This window comes from Pongo pygmaeus, chromosome 4, assembly GCF_028885625.2.
Source record: "Pongo pygmaeus isolate AG05252 chromosome 4, NHGRI_mPonPyg2-v2.0_pri, whole genome shotgun sequence".
NCBI classification, from domain to species: Eukaryota; Metazoa; Chordata; class Mammalia; order Primates; family Hominidae; genus Pongo; species Pongo pygmaeus.
The window spans coordinates 177,104,100-177,119,623 of record NC_072377.2 but is presented as its reverse complement, the minus strand read 5'-3'; the positions used below and the strand labels follow the sequence as shown (position 1 = coordinate 177,119,623).

The following is a 15,524-nucleotide window of genomic DNA, read 5'->3' as shown; positions in this document are numbered from 1 at the left end:
CCAAAATCCCACTTCCAGGGAGATGAACACTAAGTTTGATGTGCAGACTTCCAGACCGGTGTGTGTGTGTGTGTGTGTGTGTGGTGTGTGTGTGTGTGTGTGTGTATACACATGCATGCAGACATGTACACACAATATGCATATGTCATTCTTTTAAAGATAATCTTCTACTGGAGTACCTGTACTTGGATCATTTCTGGAATCATGCTACACATTTTATAAGACTCATCAGTCAGTCAGCAACATGTTTGGGACATGTATTAATGTATTAGAGATAAACTTCCAAGTTAGTCCATACAAATACAGCCTCATTCTTTTTAAGCGCTACATGTTATTTCATAGCTGGGGTGAACCACAATTTATCTAACCATTCAGCAACGAAGCTCCAGCAACACTTTGGATGATTTCCAATTTTTCATTCTTTTTGGCTGTTGCTTTTATAAGCATCCATATATATTATAGATCTGGTTTTGGAGATGGATTTCTACAAATAGAATTGCTGGCAAACCAGTTTTTAAAACCCAGTTTTATTTTTTACCTATATGAGTAAAGGCATTTTAGCAAATTCTCTTTATTTATTCATGAGCATGCTCATTCGATAAACCTGTTGAGTGCTTCCTGCTCTAGATAACGTGCCAGGGATACAACTGTGGCCACAGCAGAAATGATCTCTTTCTTTATGGAAATTACAGCCGAGAAAGGGAGATTTCCCTTATCTCCGCTACCCTTGTCTCTAATACATTTTAAAATGGGAGGAGAAGAGGGAGTGTTTTCATCAGAAGAGACTGCATGGTGAAAATCCCTTTGGAATTGCTCAAGGGCAGCCATCAGCTATCAAGGGACACTCCCCCATAAACTCTGTGCAGGGAGCAAACAGGCTCAGTTCTCGGGGCTGCCCCACTCTTCCATCAGAGCCCCATCATGTGGGGCAGAAGGGGAAGTAGCAGCTACCCAAGGAGCTGGCTGGTGCGTGCCTGAGGGAGGCCCTGGGGACCTAAGATGTGTCATTGCATGTTGGTGGTTTCTGTTTTTCTGTTTTTCGACTCTCTTCTCAGGAAGGGATCAGCAGGGCCTATGGTGGGGGAGTGGCCACCTTCTGGGATCCTCACCCTGGGCCTGAGAGGCAGTCACTGTTCCCAAAAGGTTTCGTGGGATGGGATGATGTGCCAGCCCTTAGTGGTGTTTGCGAGGGAGCCAGGCCCACAGTGGGGCCTGGCTGACCCAGCAGGAAGGTGGGGCCAGCTTTGCATTCTTACCCTGGAGGCCCAGGGGAGCCGCCTGCCAGAGTCATCAGCAGAGCCAGGTTCTACCTGGGTTTTCTGCTTCTCCACCTCACTTGCAGCACCTGTTGGTCCCACTTCAGGAGGCTGAGGGCCCCCTGTCCCCTCTTGCTGGCCAGGCTGTCCCCTGATTTAGCAACTGCTGTCCAGTTAGCACTAACCGGGGCTCAGAAGCCAGCTTTTCTGACTACTCCCAGGAGGTGGCGGGGGGTCTTAGTTTAGCCTCAGCCTTGCCCCAGCCTGAAAAAGGCTGGACTGGCTCATGGGCCGGTGAAATAATCACCGTCTTCTCACTTTTGCCACAAGTGGGCCTTGCAGCGCGGTGCCTTGCGTTTGTCATTTAATCCTCAGGAAAACCTACGCAATGGTTCTGTGCTATCACCCCCGTGTCACAGATGGGGAAACTGAGGGTCAGAGGCTTTGTGACTGCCCTGCCCGTCTCCTGCCTTATCTGCTTCCACCCCCAGCCCCCTCCTTCCGGCCAGGCTGTGTCCTGTCCCCGCTGGTCCCTCCAGCCTGCTGTTTCCTGCCTCTCAGTCTGTTTGCAGTTTTCTCTGCCTGGAAATACCTCCCCCAGATCCTGAGTTTGTGTCTAAAGTAGCTCCCCACCCCGCACCCCAGCACTGTGTTCTTCGCCCTGCCTTCTCAGCTCTGGGCCCTTCTCGCTGCCAGGCATTCCGGGGGTTTTGCCAGGTGCCTGTCACCACCACGAGAATAACATGTGGCATGTCAGGCAGGACTTAGTCGCTTTCATCTCTGTGCCTAGAACAGTGTCGGGCACATAATAGATGTGCAGTTAGTGTATGCTGAATAAAACTGTCCTTTCCTCCAAAGTCCCCAGCCCTCCCTCCATGACTGTTCCCCCGAGGTCACACCCCCTACTGTGCACTCTTGAGTAGCCCCGGTCCTGTCTTCCCAACACCTTCCAATGTTAGTAGATGTTTGTTTATTTGCTTACTCTCTGCTCCCCCAACTAAACTGTGGATTCCCTGAGGATCCTCATTGTATTCTCTGATCCCAGCTAGTGTCTCACTCCTGATGGAGCTTGGTGAGCACGGGAATGAATGGGTGAGTGGACAGTGAAGCAGAAGAGCAGAGGCTGGAACCAAGTTCTCCCGTATTCAGGCGCAGCCTCTTGGCATTGTGCTGCCTTGTTTCAAATTGCGAGTCTGAAAGGAGCTCCTGGATACAGCTCATTTCAAGACCAGGCACAGGTGCCCGGGGTGGCCAGAAGTTGTCATAATGCTGCAGCTTCTTGGGATGAATCGTCCAAAGGCAGCCATCAGCTAGCAGGGGACACCCCTCATAAATTCCATTCAGGGAGTTTCAAATGGAGCATCCCGGGTTCTCTCAAAGTGTTGTTTCATCCTGAATCTGTTCCTCAGTCAAGATGAAACTTCACCACAGAAGGCAGGAGCCCTGGAGAAAATTTCTCTCGGTAGCCCTGAATTCTTCTCTTAGCAGTGGGTATGTGAGGAAAGACTGATAGTGTTGGAATGCATGTAAAGATACATCTTATTGGCCGGTCCTGGTGCCTCACGCCTGTAATCCTAGCACTTTGGGAGGCCAAGGCAGGAGGATTGCTTGAGCCCAGGGTTCGAGACCAGCCTGGGCAACATAGAGACTCCATCTCTACAAAAAATACAAAAATTAGCTGGGTGTGGTGGCATGCACCTGTAGTCCCAGCTACTTGGGAGGATTGCTTGAGCCTGGGAGGTTGAGGCTGCAGTGAGCCATGATTGCGCCACTGTACTCCAGCTTGGGTGACAGAGTGGACTCTGTCATGAAAAAAAAAAAAAAGTGTTCATTTATTTTTGCTAGTCCTGCAAATAATACACGTTTATCATAGCAAAGTTGTGGAAGCCTCACTGCCCACACACAGCCATTTAAGTAGTGTGGTATATTTCCTCCAAGTCAGTTCAGTGTGTATTTTTCCCCTTTTTGGGGTGAGGGGCATAATTCTGACCAGACAATATATTCAACTGTGTATCACCCTTCTCCCCACTTAACCTTTTACAGTAATATAAATAGTAATCAATCAGGCCGGGTGCGGTGGCTCACGCCTATAATCCCAGCACTTTGGAAGGCCAAGGCTGGTGGACCACCTGAGGTTAGGAGTTCAAGACCAGCCTGGGCAACGTGATGAAACCCCATCTCTACTAAAAATACAAAAATTAGCTGGGCATGGTAGCACATGCCTGTAATCTCAGCTACTTGGGAGGCTGAGGCATAAGAATTGCTTGAACCCAGGAGGTGGAGGTTGCAGTGAGCCAAGATTGCGCCCTTGCACTCCAGCCTGGGTGACAGAGCAAGACTCCATCTCAAAAAATAATAATAAATTAATAGTAATAAATACCGCCCAGGTTGGAGTGCAGTGGCACAATCCTGGCTCACTGCAGCCTCTGCCTCCTGGGTTCAAGCGATTCTCCCACCTCAGCCTCCCAAGTAATTGGGACTATAGGGACATGCCACCACACCTGGCTAATTTTTTTTTTTTTTTTTTGAGACAGTCTCACTCTATTGCCTGGGCTGGAGCGCAGTGGTGTGATTGCAGCTCCCTGCAGCCTTCACCTCCCGGGTTCAAGCGATTCTTGTGCCTCAGCCTCCCAAGTATCTGGGATTACAGGCGTCCACCACCACGCCTGGCTAATTTTTGTATTTTTAGTAGAGACTGGGTTTTGCCACGTTGGCTAGGTTGATCTGAAACTCCTAGCCTCAAGAGATCTGCCTGTTTCAGCCTCCCAAAGTGCTGGGATTACAGGCGTGAGCCACCCTGCCTGGCCTCCATTTTTCTTAATCTATATAAAAAGTTTTAAAATCACTCCCTGATAGCCAAGCAATTATGGTGGTTTTTAGTGTGTCACTATTATTATAATTTTATAATGGCACTGTTATTATAATGGGATTTTGATTAACATCATTATGCATTTTTTTAAATTTAAGACTGTTTCATTAGGGCAGAGTCCTAGATTTGGAATTATTGGATTAAAATGGCATGGATATTTTAAAGGTTCTTGCTATTTATTGCCAAATTGCTTTCCTGAAGGCTCTTGCCAGTGCAGGCTCTCGTTAGTAGAGAGGAAAGTGTTCATCTCAGTACTTCCTCACAGCAGCAGATATTCTTATATTTTTAATGCTTTCTAATTTGCTAGATAGAAAATGGCATCTGTTAGTTGACTTGGAATGTGTACCCCTGAGTCCACGTCCCCGGCTTTTATCCCAGGGCTATGGGTGGAGGAATGTCCATGGGAAACGCTATCTGAGATTTTGTCTTGCAGCTGACTTTGGTGTGTCTGCCAAGAATCTGAAGACTCTACAGAAACGAGATTCCTTCATCGGCACGCCTTACTGGTGAGTCGTGTAGCTTGTGGAAATGGAATGGACTGGATGTTAAAACTCTCCAAGGTGACCACCAGGCGCTTTAGACAGAGAGCGGCCGGAAGACAAAGGCTGCCGGGTCAGCCTGTGGGCGCACGCCCAGCCTCGTGGCTTACTAGTTGTGTGACCTTGGACAAGCTGCTTAGCTTTCCCGTGCCTCAGTTTCTTCATCCATAAAATTAGGGATATAATGGCCCCTACTTAATAAGGCTGCTGTGAGAATGAAATGAAATGGTGCACATGGAAGGCACTCCATTAATAACTGAACTAGAATCCCTGAAACAGGATTCAGTTCGTGATTTATTCGCCACGTATGTATTGAGGGCCGGGGATGGGGGCCGTGAAGGTGAACAGTACAAGTTCAATTCCTACCGTCATGTGAAGTCTCCCTGGACTTCTCTAGTCTGTCGTGTTTCCTTCTTTTCCAGAACTATTACTTTAAAAGCAAAACACTGTCACTCAATTTCACGCCTGACTACTCTCTGTTTGCCTTGTTTCCAATTTTTTCATGTGCATTACTTGCCATTGTGGAGTTTGGGCTCCTTTCTTGCTTGCTTGTTACTCACCCTTGCTCTCTCTCTCCCCCCTTTTATACCTGTTTCTCCTCCTTTCTGTGCTGTTGTCTTCTCGCCCACCCACCTCCGCGCCCCTTTTTTTTTTTGCTCCGCACCTTCCCCTCCGCTCCCACCCGCCCCCTCCCCAGGACTCTGTGTTCCGGGTTGCTGCTGCCATCTCGCGGTAGGCATCGGAACTGCAGCAGGACGTGGCGGGGAGCCGCGTGGAAGCGTTTTTCTGTGGAAGAGCGTCCTAAGGAAGACAGTGGGATGCAAAGTCACGCAGATCATGATTCGGGAGTGCTGCCAACCCCGACAGTGACTCGTAGTGGCCCTTGACCCTGAATGTCCAAGAAGCACCTGTAAAGGCCAGATTCTTAGCCCTATGTTGTCCCTTGGTTGGTTCAGGATGGCCCCCGAGGTGGTCCTGTGTGAGACCATGAAGGACACGCCCTACGACTACAAAGCCGACATCTGGTCCCTGGGCATCACGCTGATTGAGATGGCCCAGATCGAGCCGCCACACCACGAGCTCAACCCCATGCGGGTCCTGCTAAAGATCGCCAAGTCGGACCCTCCCACGCTGCTCACGCCCTCTAAGTGGTGAGGGGCAGGGGCAGGGCCACCTGCCCGGGTGCCTGCGCCGGGGTTAGGGCTGGGATATGTGGTGGACGGGGCTGGGGAGGTGCAGTGGTAGGGTTCTCCCGGTGCTGCTAGCCCCAAGAAGAGAGGTTGGGGCCTGGGGGTCTTCAGGCGTTTCTGAGCCCCCCCGGGCCCTTTGTGCCTCTTTTTCCCTTTGTGTTCCTTTTTTTTTTTTTTTTTTTTTGAGATAGGGTCTCACTGTTTTGCCCAGGCTGGAGTACAGTGGTGCAGTCATAGCTCACTGCAACCTCGACCTCCTAGGCTCAAGAGATCCTCACGCCGCAGCCTCCCTTGTAGCCGAGAGTACAGACACCCACCACCATGCCTGGCTAATTTTCTGTAGAGACAAGGTCTCCTATGTTGCCCAGGCTGGTCTTGAACTCCTGGCCTCAAGGGATCCGTCTGCCTCGGCCTCCCAAAGTGCTGGAATTACAGGCGTGAGCCACCGTGCCCCTCTGTGCACTTGACATGAGATCTTCACCAGAGCAAACCAAGTCACCCAAATAAGCTGGCTCCCACTGGGGAACAGGAGCCCCAGCTGAGCCGCAGGAGCCACATGGCACACCCTGGGCGGGACATCGGGGGCCTGGGTTCAAATCCTGACACTGCTGAGTCTCCTCACTGTGTGGCCTGGGCACATCCCTGCTCCTCTCCGATGTCTGGGTCCCCATCTGGACAGTGATGTCCATGATGAAAAGGGCGTCGTGTAGGCCCTGTCACTGTTTTAGCTTGTGAAAGTTCCCTCTGTCCTTTGAGGGGCATGATTGGGACAGTGGAGTCTGTGACGTGGGGGGCTTCTCTCTGCTCTTGCCTCCTCCATGCTTACCTCTGACGCCTGTCCTCCCAGGTCTGTAGAGTTCCGTGACTTCCTGAAGATAGCCCTGGATAAGAACCCAGAAACCCGACCCAGCGCCGCGCAGCTGCTGGAGGTGAGTGGATTCCCTCCCACTCTGCTCCCTGAAGGGTGGAGCCTAATGAACTCACCAGTGACCCGGACGCTGGGCGAGTTCTCACCCTGCCCAGGGAACAGCATGGACAGCTGTTCATCCATCAGCCGGTATTCCCCAGGCACCTCCTGAATGCCAGCTCTGTGTTGGGAGTGCCTTGGGGAACGAAGCCACCCAGACCTTGTCCTCATGGAGCGTATGTTCCAGTGGGGATACAGGTGACAAATAAGCAAGTGTGTGCGCATGGCAGGGGGTGGCCAGTACCACAGAAGGAGATCCACAGTGCAGGGGTGGGGCACCTGGGATCAGCTGTTGTCTTGTAAAGGAGGATAAGGAAGGGCTCTCTGGGTGAGCAGATGTCCACAGGAAGGGAAGGAGCCAGGCCAGTGGCCCAGAGAGAGAGGAGGCAAAGGTCTGGGACAGCAGCATGTTCCACACATGCTGGGAAGAGCCGGGGGTGGGGGTGGGAGGTGGGGGAGCAGGAGAACAGGGGCCAGGGAAGGGGAGACGAGAGCGGAGAGGCACTAGGGCGGCCTCCCAAGGCTCGATGGTTCCCTAGGAGAACACCTGGCCTCAGCATATTCTCTCCCCACAGGAGACTTAGGACAGCAAAAGCACAGAGAACTCAGCCCAAGGAGGAGGCGTGTGGGAAAAGATCTTGGGAGCCAGGTGCAAGCTTCCAGGGCCGTCTCCCAGTACAGTCACCAGGACAGCTTAATTCTCTGTGCTGTCCACCAGGGAAGCCCCTTAGGGTTTTTAGCGGGTAGTGGTCACATAAGCACCCCCTGCCTGGCACAGACCAAAGTTCCAGACTCTAGAAGGAAAGGAGGTATTCCACCTAAGCCATATTGTTTGCAGAACAGTTTAGGCAGAGCGGGCCACTCTTATTAGTTAATGGTGGGAGCCCTCTCCTAGTTTGCAGAGACCAGCTGAGGATCCGACCTGTTAGTGGCCCTTTCTGAAGCTTGCTGTGCTATTTTCTGCACACAGGGTCCTGCAGGGCCTTGCAAGCCAGAGCCACGTCCTGGGCTTTATCTGTGCATTAGGGGAGACACAGCATCCGACATCCATTTACAAGGGTCCTTCTGCCTTCTGGCTGCTGTGTGCGGGATCAGGAGACTCTGAGCATCTCATTAGCTGGCTGTACTGCCTTAGAATGGGCAGGTGGATAATGGTTTCCTTGAAGCTTTTTGAACTGTTGGAGGGAGCTGTGAGCCATCCTTTGCCTGGGCCCATGCCTCGAGTTAGGGTGTCATGGCTGGAGGCTGGGTGAGGTTGGTGTGTTCACAGCAGTGTTCTGAGGGCTGTGCACAGCACTTGCCCAGTCATTTGCAAATCTGCTGACCAGCGTCCCCATGTCACTGCCACTGATGGAAGAGGGGGAGGAATGGGCCTGGGTGATGCAGCCGGGCTGCCCTTTCACTGCTGTGTCGGCTCCGGTCCTGCCCTCGGCGTGACAGCCTTAGAGGTGCGGTGGCAGGAAGAGGAGGAAGGCGCCACACCAGGCACTTGAGTCTTTGTATTCACCCAGCTTTTCCCAGCTTCCTACTGTGTGCCATGCACTGGGCCTGTGGTCGGCATTCTGAGCCACTGTGCGTCCTTCTGGGGTAGCAGCTTAGTTATTATGAGTGTGAGCTGGGGTGGGAAGGTCCAGGGATCGACAGCTCTGCCATTTACTGCCCCTGGGCAAATGGCTTAACCTCTCTGTGACTTGCTTGTCACTCTGAAATGAGAGTGAATAGCAGCAGTTCCCTTACTGTGTGGTTGTGAGGATTAAATGAGGAGGTACTATGAAGCACTTAGCTTAACTCTTAAGCACAGTGTTCCAGGAATGCTTGATGCATAGGACTGATGTTTAAAATGAAAAGGACGAGAATGCAAAATGGGGTCTATCTACTGCCAGAGGTGGGGGGGTCACAGTTGTTCCTTTTACATTTCTATAATGTATTTGAAAGCAAATTTCTGGAGTGCCCAAAGGCCTCATTTTCTGGGTATTGTGGGGAGGGGGCTGGGGCCCCCTGAAGTGGGTGGGGTTGAGTGGGGCTGCTGTCACTGTCCAAGCCGCTTGGGGCCAATTGTTTCCTGTAAGAGGCACCTCCTGCCCTGATACATCCGGCCTCCAGGACATTCCACGGAGAGACCAGCTGTCCCCCATCTCCACATGGCAGCTCCGGAGCTGCAGCCTCAGCCAGGAATTTCCGCTCCGTACTTGGAAAAAATGTCCTGCCAGAGGATTCTTACCGTCCAACAGAAAGGGTTGCAGAACAAAGGAGCGATCTCTGGAGATGAATAAAGCACCTTTCACGCCTGTGCTGCTGCTGGCTTTGCCCACGCGCCTTTTCTTCTCCAGCGAGAGAGAGTGGGCATGGCATCACCCCCTCAGGGGAGGACACCAGGATCAGAGCAGGGAGGTGACCGGCCCAAGGCTGCTTGGCTTTGAGTGACAGAGGTGGGCCCAGATCTTGGCTTCCCAGCCCTCCACTCCAGTGCTGTCAGCCTTCAGGGTGTCTACCTGCTTCCAAGAAGTGCCTGGCTCTCACGTCTCCCTGTGTCCTGCCCTGGGCGGAGTGATTCACGCCCCCATTGGTTTGTGATTCATTCATTGACTCCTGCAGACATTCTCTGGGCCTGGACCAAGTTGTGGTTAGTAACCAGGCTCTGAAATCAGACACGCCATGCCCCCCTCCCCCCAACCCAGAATCTGCATGGTTCTCACTCTGTGCCTCAGTTTCCTCATCTGTAAGATGTAGAGAGTGCTGGCTGCACAAAATTGTGTGAATGAATGAGATTTTGTATGTAACATTTTTAACACTACAGCTGTCACATTTGAGGTGCTGAGTAGATACTGGCTGAATTTGCTCTTAAACCCGTCCACTCTACCACAGCTGCTCTTGTCAAGGTCATCAGCGATTTCGGTGCCATGGGTCAGCCTCGGTGTTTGTCTCACTGAACACATCAACAGCACCAGCCCAGTCAATCTCCTCCTCCTCCTGTCGGCGCTCGACCTCAGGCCTCCACACACCCTTCGTCATCAGCCTCTCCTTCTCTGTTGCCTTTGCTGGCCCCACTTTGGCCCAGCTCGTTAGTGTGAGAGTGCACAGGGCCCTCCCTCCATCTCCACGCACCCAGCGTGCAGCACTCTCAGCTCACTGTCTCAGCCTGCGTCCAGCTGTTTCCTCTCTGGAGGTCCAGTGGGCATCTCACTGAACTCTGAGCACTTGGATCTTTTCGCCGACGTGCTCCACCACTGGCTTTCCCATCTCAGCTCATGGCAGCTGCACCCTTCCAGTGGCTCAGGCCCCAGACCATGCAGGCACTCTTGCTCTTCTTTCTTCCACACTCCCTAGCCCACCTATCAGGAAATCCCGTTGTCCCTGCCCTCAGCAGATGCCTAGACTTCAGCCATTTCCCGCCTCTCCGTTGCAGCCACCACCTGGGCCGCCACCACCTCTCACTCGGGCTGCTGCCTCCTCGCTGGTCCTCTGCTCTCTCCATTGGGTCTGGGCTGAGCACAGCAGCCAGAGTGAACCTTCTCAACAGGGGCCAGCTCATGTCCTCCCCCGGCCAAAGCTCCCCAGTGGCTCCCATTTCACTCTAGGGAAAACCCAGAGTCTCAGGGCCCCTTAGAGTGCTGTGTGATCCGCCCCCCCAACCCTTCTGACCCCCTCGCCCCTCTCGCTCCCACACTCCAGCCTCACTGCTCCAGCCTGCCCAGTCGCCTTGCTGTGCTCTGAACATGGCATGTTCCTGCCTCAGGGCCTTGGCACTGGCTGTCCATGCTGCCCGGAATGGCCTTCCTCCGGATCCCTCTGACTGACTGTCCCTCTTCAAGTCATTGCTCTAATGTCAGCCTTGTGATGAGGCCTCCCCCAACCACCCACATGAAATTGCAAACCCACTACACTCCCCACATGCCCAGTCCCCTTTCCCTGCCCTGCTTCTTCCTTCTTCCGTGACGCATGGCACTCAGGATCTAACTCGCCTGCTTATTAGGTTTGTTGTCAAGCTCCCCGCCCGGCATGTCAGTGCCCTGAGGACAGCATCTTTGTTTTGTTCACTGATAGGCCCCAGGAACAGTGCCTGGTATATAGAGAGCCCTCAGCAAATATTTGCTAAATAAATTGACTTTTTCTTTTTTTTTTTTTGGAGACGAAGTCTCCCTCTGTTGCCAGGCTGAAGTGCAGTGGAGCTATCTCGGCTCACTGCAGCCTCCACCCCCTGGGTTCAAGTGATTCTCCTGTCTCAGCCTCCCAAGTAGTTGGGATTACAGGCACGTGCCACCACGCCTGGGTAATTTTTGTGTTTTTAGTAGAGATGGGGCTTCGCCATGTTGGCCAGGCTGGTCTTGAACTCCTGACCTGGGGAGATCTGCCTGCCTCAGCCTCCCAAAGTGCTGGGATTACAGGCTTGAGCCACCATGCCTGGCCAAAATTGACTTATTTTTAGCTAAGAAACTGTTACATAACCCTTTCTTCATGCCAGGTACTATTATAAATACTTAGCAAATGTCACCTAATTTAATCCTCATACCAACGCTCTGAAGTAGGTGCTGTTCAGCTCTCCCTTGAGCAGATGGTAAAACGGAGGCACACAGCAGTGAAGTAGCCGGCACAAGGTCACACAGCCTGTAAGCCACAGAGCTGGGTTCTGATCCTGGTCCTCAGGTTCAAGAGTCTGTGTTCTTGACCTCTCTGGTAAGCTGCCTCTCCGAATGAATGAAAGAGAGAGGGAGGGAAGGAGACCAGAAGGGAGGGAGAGAGGATTGAAAGAGAGATGCCAGCGCCTGAAAACTGCGAGAATTATTAGGTGTCTTTGTTTTTATATTTATTTTTTATTTTTTGAAATGGAGTCTCGTTGTGTTGCCTAGGCTGGAGTACAGTGGCCTGATCTCGGTTCACTGCAATCTCCGCCTCCTGGGTTCAAGTGATTCTCCTGCTTCAGCCTTCCGAGTAGCTGGGATTACAGATGCCCGCCACCACACCCGGCTAATTCTTGTATTTTCAGTAGACATGGGATGTCACCATGTTGGCCAGGGTGGTCTCGAACTCCTGACCTCAAGTGATCCACCTGCCTCGGGCTCCCAAAGTGCTGGGATTACAGGTGTGAGCCACCATGCCCGGCCTTTTTGGCGTTTTTTAAAGCCCATCTTGGAGTATAGGACCCCTCTGGCTGACGGTTTCTAAGCACATAGAGGAAAAGTAGGCTTGAGTTCTTGGAAAGGACATCTGTTTAGATGGCAGGGGAGGCCCTGGCTAGAGGGCAGGTGCCGGTTGCCTTTTTCAGCAAAGATGGCACTGAACAGCGAGCCGGTGCCTCTTACTGGAGGGGAGGACTGGGCGGTCAAGTTCCTCTGTAATCTAGCCTTCCACTGGGGACACGTGTGCCCAGACCAGCCTACCTGGTGCAGGCTAGGAGTCTCCCTTGCATCACAGCCAGGGCGTTCTCTCTCTCTAATGGGCCTCAACACATCTCTGGCGGCAGCGGAGCTGATGCCGTGGCAGAGGTGGTATGTGTTTTGTGTCCTAGAGCAGTCTGTAAAACAGTGTTTGGGCCTAATCAGCCACAGGACGGGTGGCCCTGTGTGCCAGCCTTGCTTGCTCTGGTGCCCGGCAGAGCTGTCCTGCTCACCCACCCATCACAGGCTTTCTTCCCCTTTTCCCACCTTCCTCCTCCTAAGGATGCTGGGGTGGTCGGGGAGGCGGTGGAGCAGATGGTTCTGCCTCAAGAAAGCAGAGTTCCTGGCCATGCTGAAAAGCCACTGATTTGATCAATACATGGGGTGCCCCGATGAAAACCTGGTGTTTCCAGAAGCCCCTGCCTGTGTTTGTTTATTTCTGCCGCGTCTGCTTCAGCCACTGCAGTGAAGCGTCCTGTGAGGTTTTGCTCAAGTTCACTTGTGTTAGATTGTGCAATGTGGAGCTTAGGAACCTTTGGGATCTTGGTTCTCATCTTTGGTTCCAAAAAGCTGTGCTCTGGGGGCATGTGGGAGGGAATAGGAGTGGCTAGGAATGCAAAACAGGCTTTTCTTTTTTTGTTATTGTTTTTGAGACAGAGTCTCCCTTTGTCACCCAGGCTGAAGTGCATTGGCATGATCTTGGTTTACTGTAACCTCTGCCTCCCGGGTTCAAGTGATTCTCCTGCCTCAGCCTCCCGAGTAGCTGGGATTACAGGCATGTGCCACCATGCCCAGCTAATTTTTGTTATTTTTAGTAGAGACGGGGTTTCACCATGTTGGCCAGGCTGATCTTGAACTCCTGACCTCAGGTGATCCACCGCCTTGGCCTCCCAAAGTGCTGGGATTATAGATGTGAGCCACTGTGCCCGGCCATAACAGGCTTTTCTGATTGTGCTGCTGCTTCTGCTGCTGACGGGGGTGATGGTGGTGATGGTAATGGTCGTGGTGATGGTGATGATAGTGGTGATGGGGGTAAGGGTGATGTGATGGTGGTGATGGAGGTAATGGTGATGGGGATGATGGTGATAGTGATGGTGGTGATGGTAATGGTCGTGGTGATGGTGATGATAGTGGTGATGGGGGTAAGAGTGATGGTGATGGGGGTGATGGGGGTAATGGTGATGGGGATGATGGTGATAGTGATGGTGGTGATGGGGGTAATGGTGATGGGGATGATGGTGATGGTGATGGTGGTGATGGGGGTAATGGTGATGGGGATGATGGTGATAGTGATGGTGGTGATGGTAATGGTCGTGGTGATGGTGATGATAGTGGTGATGGGGGTAAGGGTGATGGTGATGGGGGTGATGGGGGTAATGGTGATGGGGATGATGGTGATAATGATGGTGGTGATGGGGGTAATGGTGATGGGGATGATGGTGATGGTGGTGATGGGGGTAATGGTGATGGGGATGATGGTGGTAATGATGGTGATGGTAATGGTCGTGGTGATGATGATGATGATGGTAATGGTAATGATGGTGGTGATGGTGGTGAAGGTGATGATGGTGGTGGTGGTGGTGATGATGATGATGATGGCTGCCATATCTGAGCATTTACCATAATGCTTATAACAGCTGCTTCTAGTATATAGATGAGCAAACTGAGACTCAAGGTTAAGTGACTTGCCCAAGTTGGTGGAAGCTGGATTTTACCAGGTGCCTTGGTTCTAGAGTCTACAGCCAGCACTCTTAACTGCTATGCTACTTTGCCTCCCATGATTAGTAAACCCTTAACGCCCCACTCAAGACCTCTTAAAAGTACAGAGCAGCCAGAATGACATCTTTAAAGGGTAGTAGTGGATATCACTGCTGCGCTGCAGCCTGTTGGTGGCTTGTGAGGACAGTCTCTGTGGCTCGCCTGCACACACGGCCCGTCCTTCCTCTGCATCCCGTGTCCCACCATCCCGCCCGTCTCATGGCTCCTGCCGCCCAACAAGCTCAGTCCAGTCTCAGGGCCTTCTTTGTACCAGCTGCTCCCTCTGCCTGGAATTCTCTGTGCCCAGATCTTTCCCTTGGGTCTCAGCTTGAATTTGACCTTGAATGAGGCCCCTCTGCCTGCAGACTTTAGTCTCCACCACCCTCAGCTATACAAGATCTGGAATTCTCTAGTTTATCATTTGAGCCACCGCGCCCGGCCAAATGAACTGTTTTAAATGAACAAACAGATAAGAATGATTTGTGATGAACATATACGTTCTGAATGTGTTTTCCAGGTGCTAGAAATTTGTTTTTTAGTCATTTAAATACTTCCCCAGCCATCCTGTTGACACTTCCTCCCCAGATAAATTGTCTGAGAATAAAAACAGTGAATTTCATCAGAGCCTTCCTGTAAATTATAAATGAGCAAATTCTAGCTTCATGATTCCCCCACCCCACCCCATCATTCCTTTCCCAGTGGTCCTCGGTGAGCGTGGTGGGTTGAGGAATCCCACATCCCTGGCTGCACCCGGGTGCCTTCACCCAGGATACCTCACACTGACTTAATATCGCTAAGACCTTTTGCTTCGGCGTTTTGCAAGGTCCGTAAAAGAACATTCACTTTTAAATAAGACTCTGACATTTGTATAAAAATCTAGAATAGAACATACACCACTCTGCCTCAAGATCTTGTATTTCCTTTCTTAAAACCAAACACATATGTCCACCCAAGACATATACGAGAATGTCTCTAGCAGCTTTATTCATAGTTGCCAAAAAAGGGAAACAGCCCAGATGTCCGGCAGCAGCAGAATGAATAAACAAACTGTGCCATAGTCTTACACCGAGACCCTGCACAGAAATAAAACAGGAACAGTTTACCGAAATAGGCGACAATGTAGGTGAATCTCACAGTCATGACGCCGAGTAAAGGAAGCCAACGCGAAAGACTGCACACACGATGCTCTGTTTCTAGGAAGCTGAGGAGCAGGCTCCCGAGGCTGGCGGCGTGGGAGTGGGGTTGCCTGCCAAGGGAGACGGGAGCCTTCCCCGGTGATGGAAATGTTCTGTATCTTGAGCTGGGTGGCAGTTACGCTGGGTGTATATATATGTAAAAAGTCATTGAGGCTGGGCACAGTGGCTCACGCCTGTAATCCCAGCACTTTGGGAGGCTGAGGCAGGTGGATCACTTAAGGTCAGGAGTTTGAGACCAGCCTGGCCAACGTGGTAAAACCCTATCTCTACTAAAAATACAAAAATTAGCCTGGTGTGGTGGTGCATGCCTGTAATCCCAGCTACTTGGGAGGCTGAGGCAGGAGAATCCCTTGAACCTGGTAGGTGGAGGTTGC

At 51.8% G+C, this 15,524-nt stretch overlaps 1 protein-coding gene across 1 annotated transcript in view; it reads left to right on the top strand.

The window, feature by feature from the left end:
- The window catches only part of STK10 (serine/threonine kinase 10), a 143,343-nt gene that overhangs the window by 75,036 nt on the left and 52,783 nt on the right, over positions 1 to 15,524 (top strand). The window contains exons 5-7 of the mRNA XM_054488687.2: positions 4,559 to 4,631; positions 5,621 to 5,815; positions 6,702 to 6,783. Coding sequence (XP_054344662.1) covers positions 4,559 to 4,631; positions 5,621 to 5,815; positions 6,702 to 6,783 — 350 coding nt within the window. The remainder of the gene's footprint in view (positions 1 to 4,558; positions 4,632 to 5,620; positions 5,816 to 6,701; positions 6,784 to 15,524) is intronic.